At 44.5% G+C, this 22,556-nt stretch overlaps 2 protein-coding genes across 9 annotated transcripts in view; both read right to left on the bottom strand.

The window, feature by feature from the left end:
* The window catches only part of TANGO6 (transport and golgi organization 6 homolog), a 194,758-nt gene extending 189,612 nt beyond the window's left edge, over positions 1-5,146 (bottom strand). For all 8 annotated transcript variants that reach the window (XR_015769133.1, XR_015769134.1, XR_015769136.1 and 5 more), the window contains exon 1: positions 5,000-5,146. Coding sequence is in view for 4 of the 8 variants with exons in the window: in XM_088027448.1 (XP_087883574.1) it covers positions 5,000-5,096 (97 nt within the window). In the remaining 4 variants the exon portion in view is untranslated. The remainder of the gene's footprint in view (positions 1-4,999) is intronic.
* Positions 5,147-14,304: 9,158 nt separating this feature from the next.
* Positions 14,305-22,556, bottom strand: part of CDH1 (cadherin 1) — a 76,007-nt gene continuing 67,755 nt past the window's right edge. Inside the window, exons 12-16 of the mRNA XM_028094774.2 lie at positions 22,205-22,429; positions 21,645-21,875; positions 18,689-18,819; positions 16,498-16,641; positions 14,305-14,959 (exon numbers count right to left, since the gene is read on the bottom strand). Of these exons, the coding sequence (XP_027950575.1) occupies positions 14,750-14,959; positions 16,498-16,641; positions 18,689-18,819; positions 21,645-21,875; positions 22,205-22,429 (941 nt within the window). The 3' untranslated portion in view covers positions 14,305-14,749. The remainder of the gene's footprint in view (positions 14,960-16,497; positions 16,642-18,688; positions 18,820-21,644; positions 21,876-22,204; positions 22,430-22,556) is intronic.

Raw genomic sequence — 22,556 nt, 5'->3', positions numbered from 1 at the left:
ATGCCACTCTTCCTGATAAGTTAGCTCTTGATCACTACACTACACGATGCAGCCTTAAAGTGCTACTCTATGTACCTAAAACCACCCCTCTCACACTTCAGGAAATGCTGCCCTTACGGACAGCATTATTTAATCTTCCCAATTTAAATGCCTATGCTTTGTGACATTTAAAAGCAGACTTTACAGTTTATGTGGCACTTTTTATTATGTTCAAAGTGCAAAGCAATATGGCATGCAAAAATAAGTGTGGTACAGCTTATTTACAAATTATCAAAATTTCCGGCCTCTTCCCAACAATGTAATTCAAATTTAATGACAGAGTTCAGTGACTCTATATATAGTATAGAAACTTACAGTTAGGAAAACTGTTGCTGAGATGGTCTCCATTTCTTACAAATAAAACTTCACTAAAATGGCAAGCCCCTGGGGCACCTGGGTAACTCAGTCAGTTAAGCATCCAACTCCTGATTTCAGCTCAGGTCATGATCTCAGGGTCATGGAATTGCGCCCCGCATTGGGCTCTGTGCAGAGCCTACTTGAGATTCTCTCTCTCCTCCTCCCTCTGCCCCTCTTCACCCCTCGAAATAATAAATCTTTAAAAAAAAATTTGACAAAACCCTTCCAAACGCTGCTTAGCACATTTCCTAACAACAGAGGTGGAGATACTATTAATTGCCCCATGATGAAGAATAGAAATGGAAGGCAGAGGAAGAGAAAAAGCTTAACGAGGCAGAACATTTCATGGCTCAAAAGTGAAAGATCACTGGGATCCTCCTTCCTTTCCATCTATGTAATTCCTACTGAGACTGAATTCCTCTTCCTCTTGTAGACTTCCACGGCTCCACTCCTGACTCCTCCTCTATCCAATTGCTCTCTGTACCATCCTTTCACCACGGGCATTATCCCACCACGTTGAATCTCTCTTGGTCTATATGCATAGTACCATCTCCCCAAACAGACAAGATACTTGGGAGCATACGTGTTTATGTAATTTTGCTTCTCCAATAGCAGTTAAGGTCAGGCTACTATATACAAATGACTCCCAGTGAATATTACCTCAAAGGGAGTCAATTTAAAGCAAATAAAAATAGTTTAATCCACCTGGATGTAATTTTAACCAGTACTTTCATCTGCACTCCTCAATACCCTCAGTCCATCGGGGACATCTGAATACTCATCATGCACAGATTTTTTTTAACACCCTCAGCAGCTGGTATGATAAAAGGAAAGAGCAGGCAGATGCACACAATATATAATACACTGTGCAAAATTGTATCATTTTACCACAGTACATATTCTTTTTTCAAATAGGAATGCTTGAATTCCTGTTTGTTAAATGAGTACATATGTATGTATCCACCACAGACTCTTCAAGATTTAGAGAGGGTCTTTTTTTTTTTTTAAGATTTTATTTATTTGTCAGAAAGAGAGAGAGAGGGCACAAGCAGGGGGAGCAGCAGGCAGAGGGAGAGGGAGAAGCAGGCTCCCCGCTGAGCCAAGAGCCCCATGTGGGGCTCGATCCCAGGACCCTGAGATCATGACCTGAGCCAGCCCACTGAGCCACCCAGGCGCCCCTAGAGAGGGTCTTCTATAAATGTGCTTTGTGACACATGATTACTTCCAGATTTTTCTGTTCATTTAACCTCATCCTCAGTCATTTCTAGTTGAGTTGCTAGACAAGTGACCTCTCAATTAGCAAGATAAAACTGTTTTGCAGTTTACTTCTTCATTGGGGCAAAGTAGTATAGTTATCATATTATAATGGAAGACACCTGAGTTCAAATCCTGGCTCTATCAAAAAAAAGGTATCCAAAATATATAAAGAACTTATACAACTCAACACCCAAAAAACAAGGCAGAAGACATGAACAAACATTTCTCCAAAAAAGACATCCAGGGACGCCTGGCTGGCTCAGTTGGAAGAGTTAAGTGTTGAATCATGCCTGATCTCGGGGATGTGAGTTTGGGCCCTACGTTGGGGGTGGACATTACTAAAAAAGTTAAATAGGGGCACGTGGGTGGCTCAGTCGTTAAGCATCTGCCTTCAGCTCAGGTCATGGTCCCGGGGTCCTGGGATGGAGCCCTGCATCGGGCTCCCTGCTCCGCAGGAAGCCTGCTTCTCCCTCTCCCACTCCCCCTGCTTGTGTTCCCTCTTTCACTGTGTCTCTCTCTGTCAAAAAATAAAGAAATAAATAAACTTAAATAAACTTAAAAAAAAAAGATATCCAGGGTGCCAGGGTGGCTCAGATCATGATCCCAGGGTCCTAGGATCGAGTCCCGAATTAGGCTCCCTGCTCAGCAGAGAGTCTGCTTCTCCCTCTGCCTCTGGCCTCCCCTCTGCTTGTGCTCTCTCTCAAAATAAATAAATAAAATCTTTAAGAAAAAAAAAGATATCTAGATGGCCAACAGACACACAGAAAGATACTCAACATCACTCATCATCAGGGAAATGCAGATCAAAACTACAGTAAGCTATCACTTCACACCTGTCACAATGGCTAAAATAAAAAACACAAGAAAGAACAAGTGTTGGTGAGGATGCCAAGAGAAAGGAACCCTTGTGCACTGTTGGTGGGAATGCAAACTGGTACAGCCACTATAGAACTAAACAGTACGAAGTTTCCTCAAAACATTAAAAATAGAACTACTCTACAACCCAATAATCACACTACTGGGTATTTACCCAAAGAATACGAAAACACTAATTCAAAAGGATCTAAGCACCCCTATGTTTAATGCAGCATTATTTACAATAGCCAAATTATGGGAGCAGCCCAAGTGTTGTCCATCAATAAATGAATGGATAAAGAAGATGTGGGAGTGTGTGTGTGTGAATATTATTCAACCATAAAAAAGAATGAAATCTTGCCATGTGCAATATGGAGGGAGGTAGAGAGTATAATGCTAAGCAAAATAAGTCAGAGATAGAGAAATACCATATGATTTCACTCATATGTGGAATTTAAGAAAGAAACAAACGAAAAACACAAGCAAAGGAGAGAGAGAGAGAGGGAGGGAGGGAGGGAGGGAGGGAGAGGGGGAGAGGGAGAGGGAGGGAGAGGAGAGAGAGAGAGAGAGAGAGAGAGAGAGAGAGAAAGAGAGAAAGAGAGAGAGAGAGAGAGAGACAAACCAAGAAACAGGCTCTTAGCTATAGATAACAAACTGATGGTTACCAGAGGGGAGGTGGGTGGAGGGATGGGTGATATAAGTGATGGGGATTAAGGAGTGCACTTGTGATGATCACCAGGTGGTGTATGCATATGAATCACTATATTGTACACCTGAAACTAATGTCACTGTATATTAACTATACTGGAACTTAAAAAAAATAAATTAAAAAACATCCGGGGGTGCCTGGATGGCTCAGTTGGTTAAGCGTCTGCCTTCAGCTCAGGTCATGATCCCAGAGTGGGATGGAGCCCCGTTGGGCTTCCTGCTCAGCCGGGAGTCCGCTTCTCCCTCTTCCTCTCCCTCCAGCTTGTTCCTTCTCTCTCGCGCTCTCTCTCTCTCAAATAAATTATTTAAAAAAAAACAACCAAAAAAACCCCATCCTGGCTATGGCTGTTTGGCTAAGTGGACAGAGCATGCCACTCTTGATCTTGGGGTGGTGAGTTCAAGTACCACATTGCGTTTAGAGCCTACTTAAAAAATTAAAAAATATCCTGGTTCCGGGTGCCTGAGCGGCTCAGTCGGCTGGGCGTCTGCCGCTGGTTCGAGCGGTGATCCCAGGGTCCTGGGATCAAGCCCGGCATCAAGCTCCCTGTTCGGCCGGGAGTCTGCTTCTACCTCTCACTCTCCCTCTGTGCTCTCTAATAAATGAAATCTTAAAAAAAAAAAAAAAAAAAAAAATCCTGGCTCTACCACTTACTAGACTGACATACCAACTTCCAATGTACCTGAGCCTTGGTTCCTCATATGTAAAATGAAATACAAATAATACCTATCTCATGGAATTGTCGTGAGGATTAAATAATATACATGTAAACAGCATACTATTGGGCCTGATACTTAGTAGGCACTCAATTACGATTATTAATGACTTCTTTTCACTTCTCCCAGATATGGTACAATGCTTGCGGGAGTTTTTGCATTTGGAGAGCGGGTATCTCAAAATCACTTGGAACATCACTTCATGGCCCTTCATGTACCTTACCCTGCTCACCCTACAAACCTCTTCCTGCACTTTATACAGTCCTATCTCTTAATGTCCTTTCTCAAAGCTTCAGATAACATCAGAGGCTCCATACTGAATAATTTGCGTTGGTTTGAGAATGGAGTTCGGCGGACCTCGGTTCTGGGTCTGTGTTCTGCCCCGAATTTGACCACATGATCTGGGGCAGGTTACTTAATCTCTTCAGTGAGCCTTAAGCGTCCTCAGGTGTAAAAGGAGACTGCAAGGCTCAACCACTGCCACGGTCCCTTCAGATTCTCAAATGGGAAGATCTTGTTAACTCACCACAAAAGATTAAAAGTGACTGTAAATCCCTCCCACAGACTGTATATCCCTAAATACTCTCCCGAAGCCCAGCTCAAACGCCACTGCTTCCTTTTTCTCTACGCCTCGGAATTCTGGACAAATCTCCAGCGTCCACATTAGACCCTGCGCACTCAAAAGGTTGGACCTCACTTTCCGCGTCAGGAGCGCCTACCCTTTTGGAAGCTCTTGCCGCAGTCCCGACCTCAGAGGGTGAGAGTAAGGACTAAATAGAACCATGTACCCAGGGCGCTTAACAGTGAGTGCCTGGCACAAGGTAAGCGCTCAAGAGACGTCGGTTACCATCAGTATTCAGCGGATCCCATACCCTTCCTGAGCTTCGGCTTCCTCAAGTAAAATGAGGCTGGACCGACAATGCCCAAAGCCCCCAGGACCGGGGCGGGGCAGCCTCAGAGCTGGGGGTCCCAAGGAGGGCCTGAGGGGCGCACACTACGCAGGGCAGGGTAGCCCGGGAAGACTGGCGGCCCTGAGAGTGCAGCCCGGCGCAGAGATCCATCCTCTCACCTCCCGGGCTCAGCAGCAGCTTCAGCGCTTCCAAAATGCTCTCCAGACCGCACGTTTCCAGAGCCTCGCCGCCCGCAGCCTGTTGGGGGGCCGCCATGATTGGAGTGGAATGCGCCACTGGCGACCCACTCAAGCCGCTCGGCGGACCGGAATCGCCGCCATATTGAATGTGGCGGAAGGTCAGAGGGGCGGGGCCTGTGGGGCGGGGCCGACTCGTGGGGTTGGGCGTTTCACAAATATTGTCTCAGGCCGCTTTTACTCCCCTGAGGGAAAAAAACAGCTAACACAGCCTGCCTAGACGCACAATTTCAGAAATTCAGTATGATTAACCACTAAATAAAGAATAAGGAACAGAGAGGTACAGTAGTTGATCATGAAATAATACGTATCAGTATGAAAATAATTGGGCAGGGAAGCATTAAAAGTGAAGCAAGCAGATGCTGTGCCTATTATAATGAAGTTTGGATACATATAACAATATTCAACTGAATATTGTTGCATTTCTTTGTGAGTGATATTTATTTTTTTTAAGATTTTTTTATTTAGAGAGAGAGAGAGAGAGTGAGAGAGCACAAGAGGGGGGAGGGTGGGAGGGAGAAGCAGACTCCCCGCTGAGCGGGGAGCCCGATGTGGGACTCGATCCCGGGACTCCGAGATCATGACCTGAGCCGAAGGCAGTCGCCTAACCAACTGAGCCACCCAGGCGCCCTGTGAGTGATATTTAAAAACAAGTGCTGGGGTGCCCAGCTGGCTCAGTTGGTAGAGCATGTGAGTCCCCGCGTTGGGCATGGAGTCTACTTTAAAAAAAATAAAAATAGTGCTAAACACAAATGCATCCATTCTGAATACCTACAAATATTGCTATTGGTGATACAATATTTGAAACGGACTAATTACAGTTCCCAATAAAATTTAAATATTTGTGGGGCTCCTGGGTGGCTCAGTCGTTAGGCGTCTGCCTTCGGCTCAGGTCCCGTGGTCCTGGGATCGAGCCCCACACCGGGCTCCCTGCTCGGCGGGAAGCCCGCTTCGCCCTCTCCCACTCTCCCTGCTTGTGTTCCCTCTCTCGCTGTGTCTCTCTCTGTCAAATAAAATCTTTTTTTAAAAAATTTAAATCTTTGCTCTATTTACATTCTTAGAAAATTCTGTGTATATTAAAATCATGCCTCCCAGCCCGCCCACATAATGTTAATATGTAAAACAGCATTCATTTCAGAGTCAGACCATCAGAGACAGGTTTTCATCTATGCAAATCCTGGTGTGACATCTTTTGTTTTTAAGATTTATTCATTTGAGAGAGAGAAGGGGGTGGAGAGAATCTCAAGCAGAATCCCAGCCGAGATTGGAGCCCCATGCCAGGCCAATCCTACAACCCCAAGATCACTACATGGGACTTGAACTCACCACCCTGAGATCAGGACCAGAGACACACAGGAGCCTCTCCTGGTGGGACATTCTAAACTCATGTTGTCCTCTCCCTTCACTGAAAGTCAATCTCTTGTATCATTCCCAACCACCCCCACCACCCACTTTCAGAAAGTGCTCCCAAATAGACTGTCCCACTTCCGCTGGAGATCCCCTGAGCTAGCCTGAGTTCACTCCTGAGGACAGCCCTTCAGCATTTAGCTGCTGGAAGTCTTAGGAAGTAGGATAGGCTCCACTGCCAGCCCCTCACCCCTGAGAAAGAAGCTAGTCGTTTAAACTCCTTTCTCAGCCCCCGCCTGGTCACTCCCAGGACTTTTGGCTCCAGGCCAAGTCCATCAACCATTTCCTCCTCTCTAAAGTGAGTAGATAACAGAACCATTTTTACAAAGCTATCCTAGGGAGTTAAAATGATACTGTTTTCAAGTATTTAGCAATATCTGCCACAGAGGGGATGCTTTAAAAAAAATTGTACCTGTATCTTACTCTCCATCTCTTCCTCAAATAAAATCCTGCCAAAATATCTTTAAATTGGAAAAAAACATTTTTGAGGAGGAAATAAATGACCTACGAAATTACTACATCAGTCTTTTCATTGTGTTGTATATCTCACCCCAGACTTTGTCAGGCAATTTTTCTGAAGTTATGTGTGTAATCAAGTTCATTCTGGGGAATAAAAAATTTAAGGTCTCCCCATAAGGGCCACCGGAAAAAAACAAGTCCCAAAACAAAAACAAAAACTTTAAGGTCATTTCGAGATACTAAACGTTCAGCGAAATGGGTGTAAAGCATTGTGTGAGAAAGGCCGACCCCTAAGATTTGTGGGCATTGGGGTAGAACCACAAGTGGACCCCTTCATGCCATGTGCCTAAGTATTTCAAAGTATAAATCAAACCAGTAGACTGTTAAATAAAATATCGTCTGTTCTCCTACTTTCAAAAATATACCAGGTTTGAATTGAGACTTGTCAGACTTGGCCTCAAGAGTTCCATACTGGATGTGGCAGTATATGGGGAAAGCCAGCCTCCCACCTCTGGCCTCACCCCTTTTTCTTCTTGATAGTGTCTCCATCCTGCATTCACACATGTGGACACCACAGCCTGGATGTGCACACACCCCTAAGAAACTACCACTTGGCCCCCCTAAGGTTAGGAGCACACACACAGGGAGCGTGGGTCACCTTCCAGAAGGCAGACCAAGTGAAGAGGCCCACATAGCACTGGAAGCAGGCTAGGGATGGTTAGGGAATTCCAGAGTCCCAGAACTTGGAGTGAGGTCTGGGAGGAAGGTGAGGATTTGGGGTGGGCAGTTACCCTAGGACTGGCATATTCCTTATCCATAAAGATACTCATCATGGAGGAGGCCAGGTGGGGGCCTGGAAAGCATGGGACCCAGAGTGGGGACCCTACTAGCCAAGACTAAGGGCGGTACTGGTGTGGGATTTAGAAAAGATTATTATAAGAAGGGCCCCAGAGCTGCGAATCCTTTATCCCGAAGTGTTATGGCACCAGATTTTATCATTTGGGCGCTAAAGCCTCAGATGCCACAAAAATGACACACCTATTTTCAAAAGCAGTGTCATAAAGATCCTATAAAATTTTTCCAGCAAAAAAAAATATATCCCACATAGAACATTGGATGCATCTTAATACATATGATAGGATGTTGAGGAGTGCCTAGAGCCTATAAAGTTATAAATATAAGCTCTGCATCCAAAAAAAAAGGAAGCATTCTCAAGCTTCTCCCGCCCTAAAAAATCATTAAAATTGGCTTTTAATTACCCTACTTCCTTAGAATCCGGCATTTACACTTGGAGGATTTTAGTTTTTAGAACTGGATTCTGGCAGCCCCTTCCTTGGTTTGCTCTGGGCAACTTTGTTAAAACACTTAAGTACAGCTGGGAGGCTCCCTAGCAAATATGCTGTTAAATATCCATCAGAACCAATATGCATGAGAGCTACATGAGGGAGGATGCTGCTTCCCTGAAATGAACCATAAGGGGCTGTTCAAGACAAACACAGAGGTCTGTATTCACGGAAGGCAGATTCCATTGATTTGAACTCGACCAACAAGGAGCCCATTATCAGGGACTTGAGGGACAGCAGTCGAACGTCTTATCCAAGCTGGCTGGGGACTGCTTGCCTCAACCCAGAGAACTAACAAGGCTAATGGCACCCAATGGTTATCAGGTTTTTTTTTAGCTGTTTTACAGAAACATAATTCCCAGTAAAGACCCCAGCAAATTAAAGGTTCTTATGGGTACTTATCTTCTAGAAGAAGCCACAGAAGAACCGGAGTGGCTGTACCCCTTTTTCCAAAACTGACCCCTTAAACTCTTACCCTACTTTTGTCAAAACCTTAGTCACTGTGATGATTCTCACCACTCCACAAAGGGGTCCCTGAAGCTCGTTGATTTTTCATTTATTTTATTTATTTTTAGAGCATTTTTTAAATTTAAGATTTTTTTAAGATTTTATTTATTTATTTGAGAGAGAGAGAATGAAAGGAGCATGAGAGGGGGGAGGGTCAGAGAGAGAAGCAGACTCCCTGCTGAGCAGGGAGCTCGATGTGGGATTCCATCCTGGACTCCAGGATCATGACCTGAGCCGAAGGCAGTCCCTTAACCAACTGAACCACCCAGGCACCCTAAATAACATTTTAAGTAATCTCTATACCCAACATGGGAGCTTGAACTTACAACTCTGAGATCAAGATTCACATACTCTACAGACTGAGCCAGCCAGGCTACCCAATTTTTATTTATTTTAAAGGAAAGATTTTCTCTTTGGATTACCACTCTCTTTAGCATTAATTAGATACCTATTGGAGAGGAAGAACTTTTCTCCATCCTCTTAGGTTCTGGGTAGGGAGGCCTGTGAATTAAACTGACAAAAGACAGATTAGTGAGAGAAAAGGCAGATTTTTCTTCACATCCAAGGGCCTTCACAGAAAAATGTGACTCAAAGAGGTGGTTAGAATTTGGGGCTTATACTCCAGCTTAATAGAGAAAGGGCACTTATCGGAAAACAAATGATTTTAAGAAAAGATAAATGAGATGGGAGATAGAATTTTTTGACAGTATCTGTTCAGGTGATTTTTTTTTTTTTTTGAAAGAGAGAGAACGCCCATACATGAGCGGGGGCGGGGGGGTGCGGAGGCAGAGGGAGAGGGAGAGAGAGCATCTCAAGCCGACTCCACGCTGAGCAGGGAGCCCAACACAGGGCTCAATCTCATGACCCCCAAAATCATGACCTGAGCCAAAATCAAGGCAGACACTCAACCCATGGAGCCACCCAGGCGCTTCTGTTGAGGTGATTTCTTATCCTGGAGTGCCAGTTTCTAATCTCTGGTAGTAGGAGTCAATCCTCCCTGCTTATGAAACTCCATGGGAGGGGATGTACGACTGCTGAATTTGACGTGGGGGGGGGGGCTCTGCTTTTAGGCAGATAAAGGGAGTCTAGGAAGAAAACCCCTACACAGTGGTATATTCTGGATCCCTTCATTCTTATTTCAACTGCCAGAGGCTCTTTACTGTCCCGAGTACCTTCCCCAGGCCAACTCATCATCCCTGCAAACTGACACACCTTCACAGAACACCACTTTGGATCACATAGTTGTCCTGCTCACAACACTTTGGTGGTTCCATCAGACCCACTAAATCCAGTCCAAAACAGAACACTTGGCCTTTTCTCTCCTAATACCCTGCATTTGCTTAAATGATTCCATCGACCCAAAACTCCCTTGCTGCACCCCTTATCCTATAATGAAAACAAGAGCTCACATTTAACAAGCACTGCCATGTGCCAAGCACTCTTCTAAATGCTTTATACATATCAACTCAGTGTTCACAACCATCCTATGAAGTAGGTCCAATCCTCCCTTTGGACATAAGGAAACTGAGGTAGAGAAAGATAAAGTAACTTGCCTAAGCCCACAGGTGGAAAGGACAGAAATCAGGATTTGAACTCAGGCAGCATGGCTCCCGTGTCAGACCTCGTCAGTCCTTGTCCGTACCCGCGGAACCAGCAAGAGGGAAACGTGCAAACACTTTCTCTGTTGTCTTTCTCCGTCTCATTTACTGACTGGTGTAGCCCTCTGCACGTGGTAGGTACTTTGTAAACGGTTTAATTTTAATTTCTATAGAACCATTTTATTTGTCCTCATGGTATTTTATTTTTTCCTGACCTTATTGTGGTAAGATATGCACAAAGTAATACCAAACCCAGCGTCATGATGTCTATTTTCTTCTGAGGGTTTTATAGTTTTAGCCCTTACCTTTTGAGTCTTTGATCCATTTTGAGTTTATTTCTTGTATATGATGTAACAGTACGTCTAATTTCATTCTTTTGCACGTAGACACCCAGTGTTCCCAGCACCGTTTGTTGAAAACACGGTCCTTTTGGCAGAGTGTGAGGAAAATAGTGACATCAATTAGCGATAGAACAGGATGGCAGCTACACTTGTGAACGTAGCATAATGCATAAACTTGCCAAATCACTAAGTTGTGCACCTACAACTAATGTAACATTGTGTCAGCTACACTCGTGTGTGTGTGTGTGTGTGTGTGTGTGTGTGTGTGTGTGTGTGTGTGGTCATCCTTGTACTGTCAAAAAAAACCTTGCCTTTTCTCACTGAATGGTCTTAGCACCCTTGTAGAGTATCATTCGACTATCTAAGGGTTTACTTCTGGCTTCCCTATTTCTCTTTATAACTTTTTATTTTGGAATACTTTAAACCTGAAAAAAAAATTGAAAGGCTAGTACATGAACACTTGCATACCCTTCACCTGATTTAGTCATTATGAACATTTCGTCACATTTGCCTGTGTGCTACCACTCTTGACGTACTTTTTTGTTAAACCATTGATTTGCAGACATCACAGCAACTTTATCTCTGAATTCATCAGTTATGTCCTAATAAGGTTCTCCTAGTGAACTATGTCCCCAAGAAAACTAGTATTTATTCAGGAATATCATCTACTCTAAGATCCGTATTAAAATTTGCCCAGTTTCCAGGTCACCAGGTGGCTCAGTCGGTTAAGCATCTGCCTTTGGCTCAGGTCATGATCCCGGAGTCCTGGGTTGGAGAGCCCCATGTCACCTCAGGCTCCCTGCTCAGCAGGGAGTCTGCTTCTCCTTCTCCCTCTGCACCTTCCCCTGCTCGTGCTTTCTAATAAAAATCTTTTAAAAAATTGCTCAATTTTTCTTTAAAAAAATTCTATAGATTTTAAATTTTCACTCCTGGACCAAATCTAGGTCTATACCTTGGCAGCTTCTCAAACTATACATAGAACTACCAATATAACCTAGCAATTCTACTCCTGGGTAGATAGCCAGAATTTCAAAATTTTTGTATGCCAGTGTTCACTGCAGCATCATTCACAATAGCCACAAGATAGAAACAACTCAAGATGAACAGATGAGTAACACGTGGTGCATATATACCCAATGAAGTATGCAGTCCTGACACGTGCTGCAATACCCTGGGAACCATGAGTCCAGGTGAAACAAGCCAAGTTTAAAAAGACATGTATTACATGACACCACTTACATGAAATACCTAACAGTCAAATTCATGACCACAGCAAGCAGAATGGAAGTCACCAGGGCTGGGAGGGGAGGGAACAGGGAGTTACTTATTGCCCATGGTTATAGAATTTGTTTGGAATGATGCAGAGGTTCTGCAAACAGAGGTGATGGTTATACATTTTGGATATACTTAATATCACTGAACTGTACCCTTGAAAGTAACACATTCAGTTGAAACTATACTTCATATTCTGATCTTTTCCTGGGCTAGTGAAATATGGATGTTCTCTCGTGATGCTTGGGCAGTGGCAGGCACAGCTTGCCAGTCCTGTGATCAGCAAGGTAAACAACCAACACACAACCATTCGGTTTCTCACTGCCATATTCAATAAGTAACACAAGCTATTCAACAGTTTATTATAAAATGGTTTGTGTGAGATGATTTTATTCACTCTAGGCTAAAGTAAGTGTTCTGAGCACACTGAAAGTGGGTTAGGCTAAGCTATCATGTCTGGTGGATTAGGCATATTAAATGCATTTTTGACGTATTCTCAACTTATGATAATTTACTGGCCTGTAACCACATCAAAGTCAAAGATCTGTATATTTCACCACCATTAAAGAAAAAAAATATATATATATACACACACACACACACATATATATACATATACAATTATACCCCAGCAGAGTGAAGTCACAGAACAGGGTTTCTCAGCAGCACCATTGACATTTTGGGCCCGATGGTTCTTTGTTGCACATGGCTGCCCCATGCACTGCAGGACATTTAGCCTTGACTTGAGGCCAGTAGCACCTCCTCAGTCATGACAACCAATGCATCTCCAGAAATTGCCCAATGTCCCCTGGGGGAGGGGTCCAGAGTCTTCCCTGATGGTGGACCGCTGTACTACATAAACTTTGCTGACCGACTGAATGTTGTCTGAAGCTCTATTTTGGTCCCTTGGCTCTGCCCACAGTTTTTCCATTGACAAGAGAATTTTAAATGTTTCTCCACATACCAAATGGATTGATAGGCTTCAAATAAAGTGACCTTTTAAATGCAGTTTCCTGCACTCTGCCTGCAATAGAATTACACCAAGTTCTGGAGGAGTCATTTCAACACGAAGCTTCCTTCTTCACGTTTTGAGTGAGCTCAACTACCACTGGTCTTGCCTGGAATTGTGGTGTGACCAAATAAAACAAGTGTTCGACACTGGTTTAACAAAATTCTTTAATAAAATTTATAAAAATGAATATTTAAGAATTCTCTCAGCTTAAATTGTTTTCCTTTTCCACCCCCAAAGAAAATACAAAATTATCCGCACCCACACATGTATACACTCAAAATTATAGTAACATTCTCTACACAAGACTACATTAGAGTTTAAATTGCTAAAAAATCAAAAGAATCCCAAGAAGTGATTGCAGGAATGATTTTTTTTCCTTTGAAAAACAGCTGACAGTAAAGCAATTAAGATAAAATTATTTTCTATGGTTGTCAAAAGTTTCTTGAAGTTCGCATTTCAATTAAAAGGAGATCCAAATCAAAGTTCTCTCCACCCTCCCCTTGCTAGCACCCTTTAGTGCCATATTTTCTTCCTGCTCCTAAGGGGAAAAAATTGGATTTCCTAATATCCTCGGTTTTCTACGAACTCTTGGAATTTGGGGTAAATGTGTCCAGATCAGCCAGCATTTTCTGTAGACATCAACAAAAGCAGGCACCTGGGGATTCTGGGCTTCAGGTACAAACTCTGGCCTGAGGATCCTGATAGGACACACATGTTGAGATTCTTCCACTCTTCAGAATTTTCAGGACTAGAGGTAAGAGCCACCTCAATCATCCTCAGCCTCAGTTTGCTAAACTGCCAGGCTCAATGACACATCTCTCCTGCCACCTCCAAGCACATTTCTCATGTTGCCCTCAGCTGTGACAAACCTCCTTCTGTCTTTGGCTGCAGCACTTAGGCACCATCATTAAGTGTTGAAAGAGATCACTCTTGAGTGATAAATGAACATTAGAAGTTGAGTGGCACCTGAAAACTCACCACCTTTTCTGCTCAGCGCTCCCTATTTAGAACCAAAGTACCTCAATAATGACATACACATAACAAACATATTTACGCAGAACAAGTAAATGGATGGACACCAATTTCAAGTTATGTACTTAGGAAATAAAAAAGGAGAACCATTAAAGGTCTTACGAGTCCACAATACCCAGTCACACTCTGGCCAGGCTAAGACCAAGTCTCCTATCCTGAAATGGCCCAACAATTTCTCCATCAGAGAACTCCTGTCTGGGGCAATAGAAGTTCAGAAGGAGTAAGAGTGGGTATTAGAACAGGGGACACCAGAGCAGTGACAGGAGAAAAAAAGAACACAAATTAAAAATAATTACACAGACACACACACAATAGGGTAGTTGAGTCCCCCCCTTTCTTTAAAAAAAAATGAGACAAAAGCGTGTAAGGAAATCTGTAAATTGCTAGCAGAACCTAACCTCCAAGTTGCTAGCAGAACCTTCTGGAGGCTGAAGCTATTCTTTTGAAATATTAAACGTGTGGGTGGCTTTTGGACAGCATCACCATTTAAAGAATGATGAAAGAAAAAAAGCTTCAAAGAACAGGTCAAAACACAGATTAGATCTATCAAGTGGTAACACTAACTATCCTAACTGCATCACTGAGCAGTCTCTCTTCCCCAGAAACTCATCTCAAGTGAAGGGAGCTGGAAAACCATGACCCCTGCACTCTCCCCCACATGGTGTAAGGACCCATCTCCTTCCTCATTTGTCTCAAGACCCCTAGTCGTCCTCCCCACCCCCATACATGTCCGCCAGCTTCTTGAAGCGACTGCCCCATTCGTTCAGGTAGTCATAGTCCTGGTCTTGGTCTGACTCTGAGGAGTTCAAGGAGCTCAGACTAGCAGCTTCAGAACCGCTTCCTTCATAGTCAAACACGAGCAGAGAGTCGTAAGGAGGAGCGGTGGGGTCAGTGTCCGCTGCCTTCAGGTTCTAGAGGAAGAGGAAGACAGGAGGGTCTTTCAATGAAAGGAATCTCTAGGTGCCTCCAGCAACATGTAGTGCACGATAATGCAACCATCCTACAGAACACCAGGAGCAGTCAGCACCAGTAAGGTAAATGGATATAGACAATATACTGTTGATGAAAAGACAACACCACGGGTAAAGATGCAGAATGTTTCCCCCTAAACTAATGACACATTTTATGTAGAAGGGAGAGAAGCCAGCCAGGATGGACAGAGGCTGAAAACAATGAGGACAGTCGTACTGGTCCATACAGCATTTCCACCTGGAAAGGTCTGGAAGGATGACTGCCAAACTGTTAACAGTTAACTCTGGAGAGTAAGTTGGGGCATGAAGAAAGGACTTGCATTTTTTTTCTTTATATACATTTTCAAAGTTTATTACTCTAAGTAGCAAACACTATTTTGTAATTAAAAAAAGAAGAAGAAAAAAAGAAAAAAGCTACTATCAGCTGTGATGACAGACAAATGCATGTGACTGGAGCAAAGGACCTGAATTCAGATTATCTAAAAGGGAGGCTTTAACTGGCCCTTCCCATTCCCAGCTTCCTAGAGTATCCAGCCTGGTCACTTCAAACACTTCTGTGCTTTGTGTAGGTCCTGGTGAGGACTCCCATGGGAGCAAATGCAAAACCAGCCTCTACCATGAAGACCCGCGGAGGGCCACTGGACCATCAGAGAAGCTCTGAAAATCATTCCAGTATCTGAGCAAGGGATCAGGTAACATAGTTTAAGGAAACAGATCCTACCAGACTGTTATCTTACTTACTGGTTCTTTGCTCATCCCGACTCCCAATTTGTCCTCATCTCACCCTAAGCTAATTAACTTAATGCCTTATTTCTCATTCTCCCTTGCAGATAAGGACAGTTCTGGCCAATAACATAGGATGAACTCCCTACTTGTATTGACAGTTTGCTAGAACAAAGACTTATGGCCTCTGCTCTGCCCTTCCTACTTCTTCTTGACTGGAATACAGACCCAAGGCCTAGAAGTGTGGCAGCCATCTTGTGATCATGTGGCAACAAACATGAGAACAAGGATTTATGAGGTTAATCTCCTCATATCTGTTTAAACTTCTGGAATTCATAGCTGAATGTATTTCCAACTTACACAAATTGATGCTATTTTTCTGGCCCTTAGGTAGACCTGTGATACACATTTAATATCACATCCCAACCAGCAGTGGGATGCAGGGGCAAAAAGAGCCATTAGTGAAACCAAATTGGATCTCCTCTGAATCTCTTTAGTTTCATTTCTAGTTCTACTAAATCCTCACAAGCAATTCTTGGTTTTGCCATATGGATACTGCAAATTCACTAGGAACAGTCTGAAGTGCTTTTAGTTCTGAAATTCAGATGAGACACAAATAAAAAATAGCATTCAGGGATCAGGCAAGGAGAAAATGTGGTAAAGCAAAGAATCTAAAAACTTTTTCCTCACTTTCAACCCAACTGCTCCTGAGTGTAGAGATGAGCTGCACCTGGGCTTTTGATTTGCTAACTTACTTCATCAATAAAATTTCCAATTTCATCAGGATTGGCAGGGCGGGGCCGGTACTGGGGCACACTCAGGAGGGTTGGCGCCACATCATTGCGAGTCACTTCGGGCCGAGCATCCAGGCCCCTGTGCAACTGGCTCAAGTCAAAGTCCTTTGGAGATAAAAGTAAAAGCAGAGCAAAGAGTAAAAAACAAACCAAAAACAAAAAAAAAAAAAAGAAAAAGAAACAAACAAACAAAACACAGTCACAAATCCAGGGCTATATTTGGGTTATAGATTCCGGTATCAGATCATGCCCTTTCAACTGCATGGTAGTTATAGGCATGTGCCAATGTAATCTGAAATGACAGTTTGTAACCTAAGAGTTTCCAAAATAGCACTAGAAGGAAGAACAGCATAAAAGGATTGTGAGGAACAACTGTGGGCTTGGATGTGGACTGCTGTACCTAAGTGACTAAGGCCCAGCTGATCTACAGGTTCTTGAGAGTCTAGCTGCCATAGACTGAATGTCTGTGTCCCTCGCCAAATTCACACATTGAAACCTAATCCCCAACATGGTGGTATTTGGAGGTGCGACTTTTGGGAGGTGATCGAGTCGGGAGGGTGGATGGAGCCCTTGGGAACAGGATTAGCACACTGATAAAAGATACGCTAGAACTCCCCTTCTGCCGTGTTGAGTGCACTTGAGATTATGGCTGATTGTGAACCAGGAAGTAGGTCCCCACCAAACACCAAATCTGTTGGTGCCTCGATCTTAAGACATCCCAGCCTCCAGAACCATGAGAAAAACTTCTGTGGTTTTTAAGCAACCTGTCTGTGACATCTTGTTATAGCAACCCACACGGACTAAGACACTAGCTGAGATCAGCAGTTATCCCACAAATGCCTGAAGGACAGTTCTCTGTACCCCCTAATACGCTGTACAAAGCAGGCATTGAAATTCTAATCAATGGCTGTTCTTCCAAACCAGAGAGCTCAGCAAGCATGCTCATGCATGGCCAGAGTCAAAGCAGAACTCTGAGATGGGGCCCGAGGTTCCTTTTTTTTTTTTAAGATTTTATTTATTTATTTGACAGAGAGAGACACAGCGAGAGAAGGAACATGAGCAGGGGGAGTGGGAGAGGGAGAAGCAGGCTTCCCGCAGAGCAGGGAGCCCGATGCGGGGCTCGATCCCAGGACCCTGGGATCATAACTTGAGCCGAAGACAGACGCTTAAGGACTGAGCCACCCAGGCGCCCCCCGAGGTTTCCTTTCTAAATAGAATACGCATTCACAAAAAATTCTCCAAAAGGTTGCTGACTGGCCCAGTCAGTAGACTATCCAACTCCTGATCTCGGGGTCATGAGTTTGAGCCCCACATTGGGCAAAGAGATTACTTTTAAAAAAATCTCCAGAAAACTCCAGGCTAAGGCAAGACCATCTTTAAAATCAGGGAACATAAAGAAGGCCTAAAGAAGCCCTAACATGTACAGTAAGAAAAAAAAAGTTTAGCATACCTACAAGCTCAAGTGAAACAAAATATTACAAAGTAGCTGCCTTATGTCGAGGATAATTTGAAGTTTGTATCCTGAGAACAGTGACAGGGAGACTAGGCTCTGGAGTCACACTACCTGGGGTTCTCCTGCTTACTACCTGTGTGACTGGGCAAGTTACTTAGCTGCCCTTGGCCTCTGTTCATTCATCTGGGTGCTGAAAAGAACAATGTTATTTCAAAGGTCTACCTTCTCCTAATCATTGCTTCTTCCAAATAAAGAGATCGCCATTTAGCTTTGTATCACGGTTTTTTTTGTTGTTGTTGTTTTTTAAAGACTTTATCCATTTATTTGAGAGAGAGAGAGAGAGCGCGCGCGTGCACAAGCACAGGGAACGGCAGGCAGTGGGAAAGGGAGAAGCAGACTGCCCCCTGAGCAGGGAAGCGGGGCTTGATCCCAGGACCCTGGAATCATGACCTGAGCCGAAGGCAGATGCTTAACGACTGAGCCACCCAGGCGCCCCAAGATTTTATTATTTGACAGAGACACAGCCAGAGAAGGAACACAAGCAGGGGGAGTGGGAGAGGAGAAGCAGGCTCTCCACTGAGCAGGGAGCCCGATGCGGGGCTCGATCCCAGCACCCTGGGATCATGACCTGAGCCGAAGGCAGATGCTTAACCACTGAGCCACCCAAGTGCGCCATGTATCACGGTTTTAAAAATGTACCTGATCCTCTTCTCCACCTCCTTCTTCATCATAATAGTAAACGTTGTCCCGGGTGTCATCTTCTGGGGGTAGCAAGGGCTCTTTGACCACCCCTCTCCTCCGAACAAACAGCAGAAGCAGCAGAATCAGGACTGGGGTGGGGGACAGAGAACGAGGGGAGCCACGGGTCAAGAAAGCCATAAAAAGCAGCTCTCACAGAGCACCACAGCCCTGCCTACCAGACAAATGGCTGCCAGACAACCCGCGCACGGACGCTCTCACACCCGAACTTAGTATGTGCAATGTAACATCCTGGACAAGTACAGGGGAACTCAAGTGTGGTCTTTAACTGGACTTAAACCAATCAGTCATTTCCCAGAATCTGAGCTAATAAAATGCTCCAGGCAGAGGAAATTAGGGACAAAGGCCCTGAGGCAGGAGCATGATGGCCATGACTAAGGAGAGGCGAGGTCAGCGGGGTGAGCGAGGGAGGAAGTAGACAGGGGTTCAGAAGGGTGGCAGGGATGTGGCAACTACTAAAGGACTTTGGCTTTGATTCTGAACTAGAACCACTGAAGGTCTGTGAGCAGGGCTGGGTCAGCCTAAATGTGATGGACAGATGCGTATTATTTTTAATCAGTTCCAAGGAATGGGACACAGACCATTCAACAGCCTGGTAATATTATTTTCTCTTAAGATAAAAATCACATAAGCAAGCTCTAAAATCTGTTTAATTTCCAAAGTTTTCATCTGATCTTGGGATATTTCTAGGCTAGAGAAGATGAACAATTGTTAAAAATCTTTGAACTATTTACTGTGACTGAAAAAATATGATTTAGTATTTTTTTTAAATAGGTGCTTGTGCCCGAGTTTCTCTAAAGGACACCCTACTGAAGCAGTATTGCACTGAAACAAAGAGGTTGCATAGACTTGGGGAAAAGATTTCTTACAAGTACCCAACCTCCCTATTGTTTCTGAAATCATCAAGATTCCAAGACCTTATTCAGATGAACAATTTAACTTCCTTGACCACGATTCAGTGAGCCAAGACCTGTCTTAGCACCGAGGATACGGTAGTGAAGACCATGTAAGATGCAAATAGTCACCATCCACATGGAGCTTTGAGCAACTAAAAGCAGGTTATCATTTCCAAGAAGATACTACTTATCAAACATTACTTAAATGTCACTTAAAGGAAAGTAACCAAAATAGATACTGTTATCACTTCAGGAAATACTGCCCCACACACTGTACCACAACCTCAGTATTCCCAGTGGGATTCCCATAAAGCCTGGCACAAAGCAAGCAACCAAATATTGAGGGTCTACATGAAAACCTTCATATCCTGGCATTTTTCTAGTGTCATCTTGGAAGTGTAAGTTCTACGCTTGCCCATAAGGAAGAAGTTGTTGCAAGTCATGGCATTGCTGGCATTGCTCCTGCTTTCAATACGGTTCCACATTTGAACATTCTGCAGTGCTGCTCTTGTCCTCTGTGCCTAATAAAATGTATCCCAAACACACTGAGGTAAGGCTATTACTCAAAAGTCAATTGTTTTAAGTGTAATGACAATCTTTAATATTTTCCTTAGAATGAAAGTACTAGTTAGTAACTGTTGTCCCCAAAGCTGACTGGCCCCGTCAAATCTAACTGGAGTAGGAAGGCAGGCGGCAGGCAGGGCTTGCATGACCCCAGCCATGATGATGGCAGAAGGAAGGTGAATTCACCTCACCCTACAGTGGCCATTAAGCCAGGTGAACCCTGAGGAACAGAGGTCCAGAAAGCTCACTAAATTCTGAACAACACACTCTCCTTCCTTCTCAGCTTTGAGGGGACACAATCAGCAGAGGGCAGGAGCGAATGAATCTGCTGGAGCAGAAAGCAGCAGGATTAAGAACATCTGTGTTGGGTCTAAACTGAAACCCTTAACAAGTCTAAACGAGTGATGCCACTGCTCCAAGAACTTTCTTCTACTCCAGCCACGCTGGCCTCCTCTTTGCCCTCCACAGTCTGATGGAGTCTTCCTCTCTGTGCCTTCACTAGCCTGGGAACCCTCACAAATGCCCCTCTGACCATGTGGATGCCACCAGCCTCCATCCCAACCATCCTACACCTTCCTTGAGCGTCAACTCACATCAACTCACATCCTTGAGGGACAAGTCACATCGTCTGATCCACAAAGGCATTCATGACCTGGACCACCCTTTCCAGCCCCTAATTTATAAACCACCTTTGGAATTTTTCTAATGAACTTGCCATCACAAGCTTTTAGAAACCATCACAGCATTTGTGTCAACCCTAGGGGCCAGTCTCTGGGTGGTCTCTCTCAGTTTGAAGGACTATGGTAGAACTGCCATAGCTCCCTCCAGTGTCCTTCTAGCCACCGAATACTCACTGTTCACCCTACACTCCGCCCCCATCCTCTGCCAAGGCTTAAATGGGCACATGGCCATCCAGTTCAAGTGGGAAATTCTAGGTGTGGCTGTGTTTGGGCCAGTGGGATGGGAATGAAGGTGATTTGTGTCATCTCCAGATACGTGCTTTCCACTTTCTCTGTCATCCCTTCTCCAGGATGGACTGTAGAATGTGGAAGCAGAAGTGGTGGTGGTAAGCGGGACAGCTCGGACCATGCTGATGAGGAAAGGACCCCAAGGCCTTGCTGCTCCAAGCTGGTCCAAGGACCTGCAACATCTGCACCACCTGGGAGCTGGTTACCAACGTGGAATCTGAGGCCCCCACCCCAGACTCCCCAGATCACCAGCTCAGAATCCGCATGCAGGTGATTTGTATGTACTTGAGCATGAGAAGCACTGCCCTGGGGGATTGAAAAAACTAAATAGAAGACTGGGTTCCTGTTGATCTCATGGAACAGGGCTGCCTTCCAGTCTTGGCCAACTTCTCTCTGAACTGTTCAGTAAGGGATAAAGCTCCCCCATTTTAGAAGCCAAAGGCTGAACCGCTTGCCAGGCGTACGTACTTAGTAAAGCGAGGATTCCTCCAAGAATGCCCAGAATGGCGGGAACCTGCAAGCCTGCTTCGGCATAGGCCGCCGTCCTCTTGCAGCTGTTGACGACCCCTTCGCAGTCACACATGAACACATCTAGGGTGGTCACCTGGTCCTTGTTCTGGTTATCTGTGAGCTTAAGATTTATTTTGTAGTCACCCAACTCTAAGGTTTTCTTCGGCTTCAAAATTAGAGATTCATGGGCTGGAGGAAGCAACAGAAATAAATGATGGGACAAGGGGAGGGGAAAAAAACCTCATTCTAGAATAAAATTATTAGGGTCAAGAAAATTGGAGCTGCTTGGGTCGTAGATTACTGGCCAGTACGTTGCAGAGTCAGATACCATGAAGGGAAAGGGAACTTGGTGGAATGCCTCAAATGTAGAAGGGGCAAATGAACACACATCAAACAAAAGGGGTGACACGTGGAAGTGGAGAAGGGAATTTCAGAAGGGGGGAGGGCAGGAGCAGGGACGGGAGCAGGGAAAGCACCAGGTCAGAGCAACGTTTCTGAAGTAAGACTCCAGTCCCCACCTTGGTCATTGTACTCAATGGTCCAGTTGACACTTGCCCCGTGTGTTAGTTCTGCTGTGAAGGGAGATGTGTTGGGGGGGAGATCTGGATCAATGATGTTGATGACACGAGGCTGTGGATTCTTCTGACAGAAGTCCATATTTCGAGGTTCTGGTATGGGGCCATTGTCATTCACATCAGAGAGGATGAGGAGAAGGGTTCCCGTTCCAGTAGCAACTGGAGAACCTAAGAGAAAATACACAGTAAATGTCACAGCTCAAGAACACTCATGAAGCTCTACTGATTCCCATCAGACCAAATTCCAGTCTTGGCTTGGCTCTTTAGGGAGCCATCAGCTCTCCCCATCATGGGG

The sequence above is a fragment of the Eumetopias jubatus genome, unplaced genomic scaffold (genome assembly GCF_037043125.1).
Source record: "Eumetopias jubatus isolate StellerSeaLion01/CBP00866 unplaced genomic scaffold, mEumJub1_p1.0 scaffold_10, whole genome shotgun sequence".
NCBI classification, from domain to species: domain Eukaryota; kingdom Metazoa; phylum Chordata; class Mammalia; order Carnivora; family Otariidae; genus Eumetopias; species Eumetopias jubatus.
This window is presented reverse-complemented; position numbering and strand designations above follow the sequence as displayed.